The sequence below is a fragment of the Camellia sinensis genome, chromosome 12 (assembly GCF_055761805.1).
Source record: "Camellia sinensis isolate YWXY chromosome 12, ASM5576180v1, whole genome shotgun sequence".
In the NCBI taxonomy this organism is placed as follows: Eukaryota; Viridiplantae; Streptophyta; class Magnoliopsida; order Ericales; family Theaceae; genus Camellia; species Camellia sinensis.
The window spans coordinates 113779567-113796442 of record NC_138972.1 but is presented as its reverse complement, the minus strand read 5'-3'; the positions used below and the strand labels follow the sequence as shown (position 1 = coordinate 113796442).

At 41.2% G+C, this 16876-nt stretch overlaps 1 protein-coding gene across 1 annotated transcript in view; it reads right to left on the bottom strand.

Moving 5' to 3' along the window:
- LOC114276403 (putative glucan 1,3-beta-glucosidase A) overlaps nt 1–15410 on the bottom strand; it is a 51326-nt gene extending 35916 nt beyond the window's left edge. The window contains exons 1-2 of the mRNA XM_082899643.1: nt 15153–15410; nt 14961–15063 (exon numbers count right to left, since the gene is read on the bottom strand). Coding sequence (XP_082755769.1) covers nt 14961–15063; nt 15153–15346 — 297 coding nt within the window. The 5' untranslated portion in view covers nt 15347–15410. The remainder of the gene's footprint in view (nt 1–14960; nt 15064–15152) is intronic.
- Between the last annotated feature and the right edge of the window lie 1466 nt (nt 15411–16876).

The following is a 16876-nucleotide window of genomic DNA, read 5'->3' as shown; positions in this document are numbered from 1 at the left end:
GTGAGAGGAAGATGCTTTGTTTTGCTGCCAATTTTAGGAGTAGCCAAACGAGGAATAGTATTGAATTTTTGCCAATTTGTGTTATTAATTGTGGTATAGAAACGCCAATTTTGTATGCTCTTGTTATAATAATAATTACTACTATTTAACATTCAAGGTAAACTGCTATTTTATGTACACACACATATGTATGTGTGTGTGTACATTTTTGTCTTTATAGGATGCGATGCTTTAATTGAGAAGTGTTGTAACGTTCTTGATATCTGTTCATTAAAGATATGAGGATCGTTTATATTTGTTTTAACTAATTGTGAGAGGAAGATGCTTTGTTTTGCTACCTATTTTAAGAGTAGCCAAACAAGGAATTGTATTGAATTTTTGCCAATTTGTGTTATTAATTGTGCTATAGAAACGCCAATTTTGTATGCTCTTATTATAATAATAATTATTACTGTTTAACATTCGTGGCAAACTGTTATTATATGTGCACACACATATGTATGTGTGTGTACGTATATGTCTTTATAGGATGTGATGCTTCAATTGAAAAGTGTTGTAACATTCCTAATATTTGTTCATTAAAGAAATAAGGATCGTTTGTATTTGTTTTAACTAATTTTGAGGGGAAGGTGTTTTGTTTTGCTGCCTATTTTAGGTGTGGCCAAACAATGAATAGTATTGAATTTTTGCCAATTTGTGTTATTAATTGTGCTATAGAAACGCCAATTTTGTATGCTCCGATTATAATAATAATTATTACTAGTTAACATTCATGGTAAACTGCTATTATATGTACAAGCACATATTTATGTTTGTGTACATATATGTCTTTATAGGATGTGATGCTTTAATTTAGAAGTGTTGTAACGTTCTTGATATCAGTTCATTAAAGATATGAGGATCGTTTGTATTTGTTTTAACTAATTGTGAGAGGAAGATGATTTGTTTTGCTGCCTATTTTAGGAGTAGCCAAACGAGGAATAGTATTAAATTTTTGCCAATTTGTGTTATTAATTGTGCTATAGAAACGCCAATTTTGTGGGCTCTGATTATAATAATAATTATTACTATTTAACATTCATAGTAAACTACTATTATATGTACAAACACATATGCATGTGTATGTATATATATGTCTTTATAGGATGTGATGCTTTAATTGAGAAGTGTTGTAACTGTACGAGCAAGAAATAATTCTTCTCGTATGTTCCTGTTGATCAAGCTTGCGCTCCTTTAAACGTCGTCGATTTGCTGCCTGAAAACACAAACTTGAGCTAATCGGCGGGCGTGTGCCGGAAATCCCTCCGATGCCTAAGTCAGTACAATAGACAATAGACACAAAAGCTCTGTGAATTCAGGAATCAAAGTTGTTTTGCCTCTCCATAGGTAATGTTGTGAGCTTTTATAGGTTCTGTGTGGCACAATCTTAGTAGGACTCTTATTCCTCCATGTAGAGTCCTCCTATGAATCATACTCCTGAAAGATATTGCTTATCTTTCAACACCCCTCTCACTGCTTAAACCAAGCGAGATGGTTATACCTCGGTCGTATGACAAAATGACCGAGCTAAAACAGTCATGCTAGACTGGCAGAAATGACCAAACTCTAACCAGCTCGGTTCTTCCCTTCATTACTTGTACCTCGGTTTCGCCTGTTGAGACCGTGCTAACCATAGCAAGCTTGGACTGAGCTAATCAAGAGGAAGGTCCTAAGGAAAGCTCAAAATACCTTGGCTCAGACTAGTATGACCGAGCTAATTGTTGCCGCCCTAACCGTGGTAACCGAGCCAACTGCAAGGCTCTTTTTGGACCGAGCAAACTACAAGGCCCTTTTGCTCCACCCTTCTTATTGCGGCCCATAGAACGGCCCTTTACCCAACTCGGCCTAATTTATTTATAAATTACTCTCTCAATTGCTCCTTAATTCCATCTGCGTAGCATGATTGGGATTACATATTTCCAGCCGAGCTAAAACTTTTAACCTCTCAACTGAGATAAAATGCCGCCGGGTTATCTATTGGTTCGGTCAAAAAACGTCTCTTCAATCATGTTGTCATATGAATCGCTTACTATTCCATATGCACGTGGCATGCCCCTACTGGTTTAGTACAACCGTCCAGCCGTCTTCGTACTCTGCAAAATTTGAACAGTCCCACTCAAACTCGCATTTTTTTCACAAAAACCCTACTCTTTTGAATCCACCACTTCTACTATTAATTTTTCTCTCCCTGAGCCTTCATTTTTCTTCAATAACGCATCTGCAAAGCTCGTGCTCCCTGCTAATACTGTGTTCACCTTCGATTCCTTCATTCCGAACTGGTATGTAACTCAAACATGTTTCCTTTTCGTTGATTTCACATTGTTTTTGCAACACATAGTGTAGTATCCATGTTTCTCAAAACACTTTGCAGTTCCTATGGGATATGGTCCCTCTTGCCCAAGAACTACATAATATATCCACTAGATTCACGAACAATCTGGGAAACAATACTTTTGATCCAAAATAATACTTCAACCGAACTAGGAAGTTGTTTGTATTAGGTGCGAACCTAGCCAAACTGTACAACTGAACTAAAACTTCATGCCATACCCGTAGTTTCAATAGGACGAAGTACCTTCTATTTCACTTATCCGAGCTAGTGAACCGTATTAGGTTTGCGCAATACCGTGCTAGAAAGCCTCAACCACCGACCGAGCTATATCATGGGGTCAAAACCAGCTCCCTTAGTCAAAACCGAACTAAGAACCATAGGCTTTAACCGGGCTATGAACTTCTCGTTCCACTTAGCCGAGCTAAAGTCTTTCGCTCCAACCGGGCTAAGAATGGATAGTATTCCACGTAGCCAAGCTTAAGGAATCATGTATTTTACCTTTGTTTCTTTTAGCACGGTCCAACGATCTGTGCTTAACACCTTTCTTTTTCACTTTGCAAACTTAGGTTGTCCAGGCACTCCCTTGAACATCCAATCGAGATACCCAATATCTTCTCAGCACCAAGCCAACACTTGAGGCTATTTACACATAACTTAAATCCACATGGGTAAATATAGATTTTTAGTAAACTCCCCAGGGGCTATGGCTGAGTTCCGAAGGGACTACCATATCACTGATGATGTCCATCTTAGCTTAGCCGAACTAGACACCACTCCCTGGGAAAAACCGAGCTTCGTTCCCTTCACCCTTCTTTCCATTGTAGAAACCGGACTTCGATTCCCTGTACAGCCTCTCCTTTGTGAATTCCTCAGACAAACCAACCTTTGGCCTACCCAGCTTAGCACCAATTCATATAGGACAATAAACGGCATTGCCGAACTAAATCGTCGCCTTGGCCTGAACCTCGGTTTAGCTGAGCTATTTCACCAGTACTCTTTAGGCCAGAACGAAGATGGCTGGGTTTATTATTTAAGAATAAGACGCCGAGAGAAAATAATAAAAAATACCTTGGACAAAGATGTAAACGATGACGATTTCTTCTGGGTCTCGGGCAATTTTGAAGACCAAGAGGCCCAAATCCCAGGAGACCGAATTAATTGGAATAAGGGAGTAGCCGCTATGCATACCTCAGCTCCCACTTTGCATTCCTTACTCTGTTTGTAAGTTTGAACCGCACTAACCGTTGTGATTTTCCTTTATGCAGATTTAAACTTTCTAAAGTCGCAGTATAGTTACCCCAACCTTGGCGCACTCCGCGCCGCACTGAGACATCCCGATCGAGGTTGGGCCGAGCTACTTAACTTCGAGCCAACCTACTGATACAGCAGTAGGAGGAAGACCAGGGTAACAGACTTCCTCTTGGAGCCCTCTCCTGAACCTGATCCAACCCTCCCACAAATCAACCTGATTCGATTGACTGCAGAACAAGAAATGGCAAAGAAGAGAGCGATAATGGCCCTCATCACCAAGACAAACCAACCTAAGGTACCACAAGCCGGTCAAACACAGTCGGCCGTTGTTGCCCTTCCATCCGCTCAACCCTCTTTATCTCGGCCAAGCCAGCGTGCTTGGACTTCTACAACCGAGCCACGCCTTGTTGATGAAGATGAAACCATCCTTCTCGAGACCACACCACCGAGCCCACAATCGGAGCGCTCTGACCGGGCTAGCTCCTCTGAGTGGGTACCAAAGGTCACCTTCAAGAATCGAGCTGTCACTAGTAATGACTCGGTGGTTGCAGAAAAAGATCATTCACTGGCATTCAACCTTGCCAAGAGCGTATGCTTGCCAGCGGATATGGAACATCACAACCACCTTACCGAGCTAAAAGCCATCCGCTCGGCCACCAAATTGATGGTCTTGGTGAGTGTTTCTCTTTTTGCTTTCCAATTTGCACATCTGTTTGCTCGATTTTACTGAGTCTCTTACCACCTTTTTGCAGGCCATGCAGAAAAACCACATCGCTCACAAGCATGTGTTAGAACTGCGCAAGACAGCGAGACAGGCCGTGGCAGAGGCCGATGCGAAGACGGCCGAACAAAAGGAGTCCCAGTAAAAAATGGCCGAGCTTCGCACCGAAGTAGCCCGTCTGATCGGTCTCGTCAGCTCGGCTGAAGCAGATAAGCAGAAGGCTGCGGCCGTGCTGAAAGATAAATATCTGCGTGAGCTAGTCAAGCTCGAGGGAAAGAAAAATGCCGAGATAACCGAGCTGGAAAAGAGGATAGAAAACACGGAAGACCGCGGTTACAAAGAAGGTGAAGCCACGTATATCCTGCAGTGCGAAGCTGCCAAGGATATATTTTTCAAATGTGGATGGAAAGTAGCCATGGCGCAGCTCGGTCATGACCAAGAGACTGAGGTCTTCAAAAACCCTCCTCCACATTTCATACCGAGCTACATGGTGGAGTATGGTTCTGCCATTCAACAAAAATGTCTGATAGAAGGGGAGGATGACGAGGATTCTGTTCCTGAGGCCAACGCCCAGCTCAGTCGCCAATCCATTTCTCTCACTCCAGAAGTCTCTGTTCCACCTCCAACTGTTGTGACTATTGCGGCACCTACGACCGAGCTCAACTAAGGTGTGCTTGTCTTGACCGAGCTACCTCTAGGTGAAGCCTGGGTTGATTTGGACGCCAACTTGGAGGACCTTTTCTCCTGATTTTTTTTTCTTTGTTTAAAAAAAGCTTGTAACCGAGCTGAGACCCCACATTTTGTACTTCTGCTTTTGAATGAAAATCTTCTTCTTTTTGTTCAGACTGTTCCATTCTTGCACTTATTTTTTGAGTATAACCTTTTCTGGCCGAGATACCTATCTCGGTCCTAACCAAGTGATCTATTTAATCATACCAGCCAACCACTCTTCAGCCTTGATCCTAATCTCGACTGAAGAGTACTAAAAGTTGGTTATTCCAGCCAATCACTCTTCAACCTGGATCCTTATCTCGGCTGAAGAGTACTAAAAGTTGGTTATTCCAGCCAACCACTCTTCAGCCTGGATCCTTATCTCGGCTGAAGAGTACTATGTGTTAGTTTTTCCAGCCAACCTTTTCAGCCTAGGTCCTGATCTTAGTTGAAGAGAGCTCAAAGTTGGTTATTCATGCCAACTTAGAGGGAAGTGTTTGAGTTTTCCAGGCAAACGTCCTGCAGCCTGGATCCTTATCCCGGCTTATGAGAGGTGTTAGTTTTTCCAGCCAACCTCTTCAGCCCAGGTCCTTATCGTAGCTGAAGAGAGCTCAAGGTTGGTTATTCCGGCCAACGTAGAGTGAAGTGTTTGGTTTTTTCCTGCCAAACGTCCTGCAGCCTGGATCCTTATCCTCGGCTTAGGAGAAGTGTTGGTTTTTCCCGCCAACCTCTTTAGTCTAGATCCTAATCTTAGCTGAAGAGAGCGCAAAGTTAGTTATTCCGGCCAACTCCGCTTGTAATGCCCCTAGCTCACTAAAATAACTTTTACAGCAGAAAATAATTATGCTAAAAAGAAACTATTTGTTTTATTGAAAAAAAGGAAAAATTACAAGTACTTTAAAGAAAAGCTAAAAATAGAATAGTTTGAGATTGGCAGTTTTCCATGGCCTGGGAATGGCCTTGCTGTCTTTATCTTCCAAGTGGTATGCCCCTTTTCCTGCTAATCCAACCATTTTGTAAGGTCCTTTCCAATTGGGCCCAAACTTGCCATCTCCGGGTACCAGGGTGTTTCCCATTACTTTGCACAGCACCCAATCTCCAATCTTGAATTGCCTTGGATGTACTGTCTTGTTATATTTTCTGGATAACTCCTGCTGGTATGAGGTAATGTGAACCAGTGCTCTTTCTCTTCTTTCTTCTGCAAGGTCGAGCTCCAATGCTATGGCTTCTCCATTTAATTCTGGGTCAAAATTTTCGCTTCTGATGGTTGGGAGGCCAATTTCTAGTGGGATTACTACTTCCATGCCATAGGCTGAGGAAAATGGTGTTTCTCTAGTTGATCGCCAAGGTGTGGTACGGTAGGCCCATAAGACATGAGGAATCTCCTCAGCCCACTTTTCTTTTGCTTTCTCTAACATTTTCTTTAATCCTTCCAGGATGACTTTGTTTGATGCTTCAGCCTGGCCATTCGCTTGGGGGGTATGCTGGTGTAGAGTTGTAGAATTCTATCTTGTACTCCTCACAAAAGCCTCTGAAAATTTTGCCATCGAACTGAGTGCCGTTGTCAGATATTAGAGCCTTGGGTATACCGAATCGAGTGATGATATTCTGCCAGACGAACTTCTTCACATCTTTCTCCTTTATTGATGCGAGTGCTTTTGCCTCTACCCACTTTGTGAAATAGTCTGTTGCTCCAAGAAAGAACTTCCTGTTGCCGGGTGCCATTGGAAGTGGTCCTACTATGTCCAAGCCCCACATTGCGAAGGGCCACGGGCTAGTCAATGGTAGAAGTTCTCCAGTGGGCTGATGTATTTGGTGTGCGAACTTCTGACATTTCTCGCACTTCTTGACATACTTTTCTACATCTGCTTGCATGTAAGGCCACTAATATCCTTGTGAAATTGCTCTGTAGGATAAAGATCTTCCTCCTTGGTGGCTTCCGCACACGCCTTCGTGTATCTCGAACAGGAATACTTCGACCTTGCTGTGATGAACACATTGCAGGTAAGGTCCTGTGAAGGATTTTTTGTACAAGGCCATTGATGGAGAGAGCCAAAATCGCTGTGACTTTGCTCTTATTTTGTTGGTCTCTTTCTTCTCTTCAGGTAAGATGCCGTCCTTTAAGAACACTATAATGGGATCCATCCAAGAAGGGCCTAGTTCGGCACAACATACTTCGGGTTCTTCGGGTTCTTCAATGCTTGGTCTTGGTAGGAAGTTGATTAGTAATGGATGTGGGATGGATGTGTCTGTCATTGAAGTAAAGCCTACTAGTTCATCTGCTCTGTTATTTTCTTCCCTGCCGATCTGCTTTATCCGCACTACTTCGAACTTCATGATCTCCTTCCTTACTAATTCCTGGTACTTAGCCATCATTTCATCCTTTGCCTCGTAGTCGCCTGAAATTTGGTTTACAACTAGCTGGGAGTCACTGTAAACCATTAGCTCGGTTGCTTTCATATAGAGTACTGATTTCAGGCCTGCTAAAAGCGCTTCATACTCCGCCTCGTTGTTGGATGCTGGGAAGCCAAGGTTGACTGCCTGTTCCACTACTAGGCCATCTGGTGAGATGAGGACTATGCCAAGTCCTGCACCGTGCCTGTTAGATGCTCCATCCACAAAGAGCTTCCACTCTCTCCAACGAATAACTTCCAGCAAATTGAGGGGTCGGATGATGTCTTTGGGTTGTAAGTGTTGTTGATGTTTTTTTTCCAAGTTCACACCTTCTTTTTGCCCCTTGCTATCTGACTGTACCAAGTTCTTGTTTGTTAATGAGTCTTTGGAGCTTGGTGTAGCATGGTCTGCCTCTTCGTGCTTGTCTTCAGGCCTGTGTGATTCACAATGTGGCTGAGTTTCTTGTATTGGGGGTTGCACATTTACTGCAATACTTTTCGTTCCCATTTCGGATGTTCTAGTCAAATCAACTGGGCAGATGTGATGGCTTCCTGGCATGAACTCAGCCACAAAGTCTACCAAGGCTTGGGCTTTTATTGCGGTTCTGGGTTGAAACTTGATATCGTACTGCCCCAATTCCACTGCCCACTTCAAGATTCGTCCAGAAAAGTTCGCCCTTTCAAACAAAGCTTTTAATGGAAAAGCTGTGAGGACGATTATGGTATGGGCATAAAAGTAATGCGACAGCTTCCTTGATGCCATCATCAAGGCTAAGGCCAGCTTTTCCAATGGTAAGTACCTGGTTTCTGCGCCCAGCAATGTCTTGCTGACATAAAAGATGGGCAGGTGTTGGATTCCTTCCGCTCTGACCAATACCGCGCTGACTGCGTGCTGTGAAACGGCCAGGTACACAAAGAGCTCTTCTCCAAGTATTGGGGTTATTAGCAACGGTGGAGAAGACATGTATTCTTTCAAGCTCTCTAGGGTGCGGTCACATTCTTCATCCCACTCAAACTTGGCCTTTAGTGCTTGGAAGAATGGTCGGCATCTGTCTGACGATCGACTTATGAACTGGTTGAGCGCAGCTACCATGCCAGTGAGATGTTGTACTTCTTTTACTGTGTTGGGTCTCTCTAGATCCTGGATTGCTTTGATCTGAGAGGGGTCGGCCTCGATACCTTGGTTGGTCACCAAGAAGCCTAGGAATTTGCCTGATCCTACACCGAATGCACACTTGGATGCATTAAGGCGCAACTTGTTTTTCTTTAGGATCTGGAACATTTCATCTAGGTCCCTGAGATGGTCCTTCTCGTCCTTGCTCTTGACCACCATGTCGTCTATGTAAGCTTTCATTGTTCTGCCTAACAATGGTTCAAACATCTTGGTGATCATCCGCTGGAATGTTCCCCCTGCGTTCTTTAGGCCAAAGGGCATGACCTTATACCAATTCAACCCCCTGGGCGTTGTAAAGGATGTGACCTCCTGGTCAGGCTCATACATAGTGATCTGATTGTAACCTCTATACGCATCAAGGAAGCTAAGTCGATTATGGCCTGCCGTCAAGTCTACCAGTTAGTCTATCCTAGGTAAGGGAAAACTATCTTTTGGGCATGCCTTGTTGACTGTTTTGTAGTCCACGCAGACGCGCCATTTTCCATTTTTCTTTGGCACTACTACTGTATTGGATATCCACTTGCGTAGTGCACTTCTCTGATAGCTCCTGCCTCTAGAAGGTTTCCCACTTCTTCCGCCACTATCTCGGCGTGGTGGACTGCTGATCTGTGAGTGCGCTGTATGATTGGTCTGGCAGTTGGGTGGATGTTTAGTTGGTGACAGATGAAGTTTGGGTCAATGCCCGACATGTTATACGGCGTCTAGGCGAACACTTCGATGTCAGAGGTTAAGAATTCCACCACCTCTATTCTCTCAGTACTGGACAAAGATGAGCCGAGCAGAAAGAACTTTTTTGGGTCTTTTTCATCTATCCTTACCAATACCAAGTCTTCTACTGCCTGCTGTTCAGCGGCCTTGCCAACATTCGCAGACAGTTCATTGCTCTCAGGTTCTTCCACCATCTGTACATATCCTTTGGCAGCTCGGCTGCCATTTACTGTGACGAAGCACTGTTTGGACATAATTTGGTCTCTAAAGACCTCTTCAATTACTCCGGCTTCATTGGGGAACCGTAGTACTTGATGGTAGGTTGACGTTACCGATCGCATGGCGTGCAACCATGTCCTTCCCAAGATTATGTTGTAAGTGGATGAGACTTTTAATACCCAGAATTCCACCTGTTTCGTCATGCTTCCTACTCTGACTGGGAGGATTATCTTGCCCACTGGCCACTCTGGCATTGAGTTGAATCCGATCAGGGGAGATGTTGCAGGTGCCAAGTCTTTATCATCCAATTTCAGCTGTTTGAAGGTTTCGTAATACATAATCTCACATGAGCTCCCTTGGTCAATCAAAATCCGTTTGACGTCGAAATCCTTGACGTGTAGAGTGACGACTAGAGCATCATTGTGAGGGCAGTATATCCTTGCCAAGTCTTTGTCTGAAAAAGGATATGACATTCGTGGCCTCTGTTCTCTCCTTCTTGATAGTAGGTTGTGCACTTAATGCCTCCCTTAAGTGCTCAGCCTTTTTGATTGTTCCTCTGAGCTCATATGTCCGCTTAGGTTCAAATACTCCATGTATTACGTTAATCACGCCTTGTGGTGGAGCGTCGGCAGGCATCCCGTTTGGGTTGTTGTGGTTTTGAGAGGCTGGCTGTGTTCCTCCTTCTATATACTGGTCTAGGTGCCCAGTTGCCACTAACTCCTCCAAATGTTGTCTCAACGGCGTGTAATTTTTAGTGCGGTGCCCCTTTTCATCATGGAAGGTGCACCGGGACCTCTCGTCATAGTCTTTCTGTGCCTCTCCCAATCTTGTTGGCCACTTGACGAAAGGTTCATCGCGTATTTCACTGAGAATTCGGTAGATCGGTTTTTTGAACACTGTGGTGATGGCAGTGCAGACTCTCAACCACCTTTTGTCTGAGTCCTTTCTGTTGGCCCGCCTGCCTCGCCCATTCCTGCTTGATTGTTCTACCATGTTGACTTTTGCTGTAATCTTTTTATCTGGCATTGCTGTTATGCCAGATTTTGCTTTAGCACAGGTGCCGTCCTCCTCCACCCGAATATGCTGGTGTACTCTCTCCATCAAAACCTCCATCGTGAGGGGGGCGTCATAGTAATTGAGTCCCTCAACTTGTTTTCGACTGGTAGCCCCCTTTTATACTGCGCGATGGCAAGATTGGTGGGGCAATCTCCTATCTGGTTAAAGGTCTCCTAGTAGCGGCTGTTGTAGGATCTCAATGTCTCCTTGTCGCCCATGTCAATGGAGAGTAGCGAATCGATCTCCACTGGAGTTTTGGTGTTCGTTCTGAACTTAGTCACGAACGCCTCCGCCAATTGCGCCCAGGAGGCGATGCTGCCTTCTGGTAGCCTTTCGAACCAGGTTAAACCTAGGTCACCAAGGCTGGATGGGAATAGGATGCACATCAAAGCCTCGTTCTGCCGGTATACAGCCATAACCTAGTGAAAGTGGCTTAGGTGCATGTAGGGGTCCATCTTTCCCTCGTAAGTCGTAAACTTGGGCTGGAGGAAGCCTGAAGGTAATGGTGCGTTCTCAATTGCCAGGACAAACGGCGAGCTATGTAACCTTGCTAATGCTTTGTCTGTTGGTTTGTAAGCAAGGTGCGACATTGGCATTCCTACCTCGACGCTCCCATGCGTCCGAGGGGCCAACCGCTGAAGGGCTGAAACTCTTCGCGGGTCGCGTGCCTTGACATCTTCCTTCCATTGTGCCCTTTCTTCAAGCACAGTTCGCAAATCGGACGATCTAGGCAACTCCGTCTGCTTGGATGACGTCTGGTGCGTGCGCGAGGGTCGATAGGTGCTTCTCTCAGTGTAAGACCTCTCAGTTCCCGTTCTCTCAGACCTGGAGTAACGAGCCCTGGACGTCCTTGTTTGAGTGTCGCCTGTTCTAAGGCTCCTACTATCTTCTTATGATGGCGTGGTATGCCTACCCCGATCTTTTGAGTGGCGAGGGGGTGTGTTGCCTTTGCGCCCCTCTCCTGTCGCCACCCCTTTTCTCTTTATCTGGCGCTTCATCAATTCCATGTCTGTCGCCATCTTCCTGATTAATTCATCCTGCTCCATCACGCGATCCTCCAGAACTTGAGGGTCGATCCTCCACCTCTGTCTATCAGGACTTGATGAGCGACGGGGGCTGTTAGCCCGCCTTCCCCTTGCATCCCTTCGGGGGTTCTGTCGCTGGGGTTCTAAATCTGCTATGGGAGAGATAGAAGGCAAACTTTCGCGGCTCCCACCCCCCTCTGGGGTTTGCCCGTCAATGGCTGATTGTGGCAATTCTTCATTGTGCGCCATTGCTTTCAATTTGAGAGGAAAGCTCGATCAAGAGGTTTTTGTTCTTTCTAGATTTCCCAGAGACGATGCCAGTTGTACGAGTAAGAAATAATTCTTCTCGTATGATCCTGTTGATCAAGCTTGCGCTCCTCCAAACGTCGTCATTTTGCTGCCTGAAAACACAAACGTGAGCTAACCGACGAGTGTGTGCCGGAAACCCCTCCGATGCCTAAGTCAGTACAATAGACAATAGACACAAAAGCTCTGTGAATTCAGGAATCAAAGTTGTGTAACCTCTCCATAGGTGATATTGTGAGCTTTTATAGGTCCTGTGTGGCACAATCCTAGTAGGACTCTTATTCTTCCATGTAGAGTCTCCCTAGGAATCACACTCCTAAAAGAAAATGCTTATCCTTCAACACCCCCCTCACTGCTTAAACCAAGCAAGATGGTTATACCTTGGTCGTATGACAAAATGACCGAGCTAAAATAGTCATGCTAGACTGGCAGAAATGACCGAACTCTAACCAGCTCGGTTCTTCCCTTCATTACTTGTACCTCAGTTTCGCCTATTGAGACCATGCTAACCATAGCAAGCTTGGACCGAGCTAATCAAAAGCAAGGTCCTAAGGAAGGCTCAAAATACCTTGGCTCAGACTGGTATGACTGATCTAATTGTTGCTGCCCAAACTGTGGTAACCGAGCCAACTACAAGGCTCTTTTGGGACCGAGCAAACTACAAGGCCCTTTTGCTCCGCCCTTTTTACAGCGGCCCACAGAATGGCCCTTTACCCAGGTCGGCCCAATTTACTTATAAATTACCCTCTCTCAGTAACGTTCTTGGTATCAGTTCATTAAAGATATGAGGATCGTTTGTATTTTTTTAACTAATTGTGAGAGGAAGATGCTTTGTTTTGCTGCCTATTTTAGGAGTAGCCAAACAACGAATAGTATTGAATTTTAGCCAATTTGTGTTATTAATTGTGCTATAGATACGCCAATTTTGTATTCTCTTATTATAATAATAATTATTACTATTTAACATTCATGGTAAACTGCTATTATATGTACACACACATATGTATGTGTGTGTACATATATGTCTTTATACGATGTGATGCTTTAAATGAGAAGTGTTGTAACGTTCTTGATATCAGTTCATTAAAGATATGAGGATCGTTTGTATTTGTTTTAACTAATTTTGGGAGGAAGATGCTTTGTTTTGCTGCCTATTTTAGGAGTATCCAAACAAGGAATAGTATTGAATTTTTGCCAATTTGTGTTATTAATTGTGCTATAGAAACGCCAATTTTGTATGCTCTTATTATAATAATAATTATTACTATTTAACATTCATGGTAAACTGCTATTATATGTACACACATATGTATGTGTGTGTACATATATGTCTTTATAGGATGTGATGCTTTAATTGAGAAGTGTTGTAACGTTCTTGATATCAGTTCATTAAAGATATGAGAATCGTTTGTATTTGTTTTAACTAATTGTGAGAGGAAGATGCTTTGTTTCGTTGCCTATTTTAGGAGTAGCCAAACAAGGAATAGTATTGAATTTTTGCCAATTTGTGTTATTAATTGTGCTATAGATACACCAATTTCGTATGCTCTTATTATAATAATAATTATTACTATTTAACATTCATGGTAAAATGCTATTATATGTATACACACATATGTATGTGTGTGTACATATGTGTCTTTATAGGATGTGATGCTTTAATTGAGAAGTGTTGTAACGTTCTTGATATCAGTTCATTAAAGATATGAGGATCGTTTGTATTTGTTTTAACTAATTGTGAAAGAAAGATGCTTTGTTTTGCTATTTATTTTAGGAGTAGCCAAACAAGGAATAGTATTGAATTTATGCCAATTTATTTTATTAATTGTGCTATAGAAACACCAATTTTTTACGCTCTTATTATAATAATAATTATTACTATTTAACATTCATGGTAAACTTCTATTATATGTACACACATATATGTATGTGTGTGTACATATACCTCTTTATAGGATGTGATGCTTTAATTGACAAGTGTTGTAATGTTTTTGATATCAGTTCATTAAAGATATGAGGATCGTTTGTATTTGTTTTAACTAATTGTGAAAGGAAGATGCTTTGTTTTGCTGCCTATTTTAGGAGTAGCCAAACAAGGAATAGTATTGAATTTTCGCCAATTTGTGTTATTAATTGTGCTATAGAAACACAAATTTTTTGCGCTCTTATTATAATAATAATTATTACTATTTAACATTCATGGTAAACCGCTATTATATGTACACACACATATGTATGTGTGTGTACATATATGTCTTTATAAGATGTGATGCTTTAATTCAGAAGTGTTGTAACGTTCTTGATATCAGTTCGTTAAAGATATGAGGATCGTTTGTATTTGTTTTAACTAATTTTGAGAGGAAAATGCTTTGTTTTGCTACCTATTTTAGGAGTAGCCAAACAAGGAATAGTATTTAATTTTTGCCAATTTGTGTTATTAATTGTGCTATAGAAACGCCAATTTTGTAGGCTCTTATTATAATAATATCTATTACTATTTAACATTCATGGTAAACTGCTATTATTTGTGCAGGGCATTCCAGGCAGGGGGTGCAGGGCATTCTAGGTAGGGGGTGCTATTGTGGATCACCTTACATGGGTGAAAGGGGTGAATTGTTGAATTCACCCATGTGGAGAGGCAGCCACCATTGTTGACAATTGGTTTGCAATAAATGATGATTGATAGTTGCCATAAATGTTGGTGGTTGCCATAAATGAAGTTGGTAACTTGTCTCTCCCATTGATCTATAAATGGATAATGAATACAAGGAAGGTAAGAACGCAAGTATATACAAGACAGTGTATATATATCTCTGTGAGAGTGAGAGAAAAACCAGAGTGTAAGGCAATAGAGAGTATATGAGTTAAGTGAGAGTGTCTCCTCCTCTGAGCAATCTCTATTTGTTTTAATGGAAACCTCCGGTTCTCTCCGTGGACGTAGGCATTGAGGCTGAACCACGTAAATCTTGAGTCCATTTATTAGGTGTTTAATTTCTGGTTGTTCAAGTGCGTTGCCTTAAATCACAACAGCAACAGTCCTGTTGGCAACTATAATTGAACCTCTGCGTGTTTCGGCGCAAAGGTATTTTCCAGCCGTTACTGATTTAAATTGCAACCCAGTCCCATCTTAATCGTCAAAATTCAAAACAAGATTGAGCCGTTAGAAGATGAGAATCAATACCAAGAAATTTTGGATGTTTTTGTTTGTGTACAAACCAAGAAATCTTTGTTTGGAATGCCATCGAAGACAGATGGTTTGATCCATCCTTCTGTGACCAACCAACCTCCAAGATTAATGGCTCGGATTTTAAAATTGGGAGTAAGCCTCCCATGAGAAAGAGAGAGCATAGAATTGAGGAAGATACAAAAGCATAGGAGTGGGTGTCTTCTTGTTGAATGTGTTGTTGCCATTTTGATCCTTCTCCAACTTCTAGTGCTAGTCTTTCTCTCTCTCTCTCTCTCTCTCTCTCTCTCTCTCTCTCTCTCTTTCTTTCTTTCTTCTTCTATGGGTCTCACTCTCGCATTCCTTGCACACGCACACACTCATATATTTGAAAAATTAATTCATTGTCCTTGAGTATCACGTTATCATATCCTTGATTAATTATAAATCATTATGTCTCTTAATATTCATCAATCACTCAATACAAAATCATAAGTTCTACCTTCTCCACAATCAAAACGCACCTAAGGTATCATGTGATCATGTTCACGACTATCAAATAACTTCTCATATATATATACACCTATCCTAATTTGATAAGGGAAAGGAAAAGGGTTTAGGAACATAAATTTTATATGAGTTTATCACTAGCAAAGTATCATAATGTGACTTTTGTAATTAAATAATATATCTATTATGAGTGTTTGAGATTGACTTTTTGTTAATTTTAGTTTTGTTTTTAATAATTTTTTAAAAAATATTTACACATTTAGGTTTTACTTGATCAAACAAACCTGAAAAGAAAAAAAAAATTAAGAAAATAAGAAAAAAAATTACTGAAGACAAAAAAAAACAATTCAAAAAAGTTGATTTTTTTAGCTTTTTGGTTGGCCTCTTTTTTAGATTTTCTTTAAAAAAAATCAGTACGGATTGAAAAGTTTTAAACAAAATGTAATGAGTTAAGTTCAGGGGAAAGATAGCTAAAGTTGCCATGAACTTTACCAACAAGCTATTTGGAAAAGTACTCAATAAACTACATTAATGCAACATTTTATTTTTTTTGGTGGTGTGATTCATATCACATTAATTTTTGTTCCTTTCATTTTTAATTTTCACAATTTCATTAACGACAGTTAAATAAAAAAAGTGACATTACAATTTGATTTAAATTATAAAAGATTGACTCTCACAATTAAAAGTGAAGAGTCTACAATAAGATTATGGTAAAAATATATGAAAACCAAGTGTAATTAATTTTATTATTATTATTATTATTATTATTATTAATAAAATATCCAAGCCCCTCAAAGTGGTTAATTAATGGAAAGTAAATCCCACTTGTACCAAGTCGATCGGCATAAAGAGTCAAGATGATTGCAGTGGCATATGTGGGCATTTCAACCAACAGATGATCTTCATTGTGATATGATATGAACATCTAACTGCATACATAGGAATCCATTTATCAATTACCTTCATGACGATGATTACAGTAGTTTTTTTTTTTTTTTTTTTTTTTTTTTTTTTTTTTTACACGGGTAATCTATATATATAAGGGGAAAAAAAATCTTTTTAAAATGATTGTGGAGGTTTTAAACTCCCAAACTAATTTTGTTAATTTGTTAATTAAAAAAAACAAAAAAAAAATTATTGGTTAGTTCCTTAAGTCAAAAATTTAAAATAATAATAATAATAATTAAAATGGGGGATGCACCAATAAATCCCAAATTAATAACTTATGCACTGTTTAGTCCTAAAAGTTTTCTTATAGACTGAAA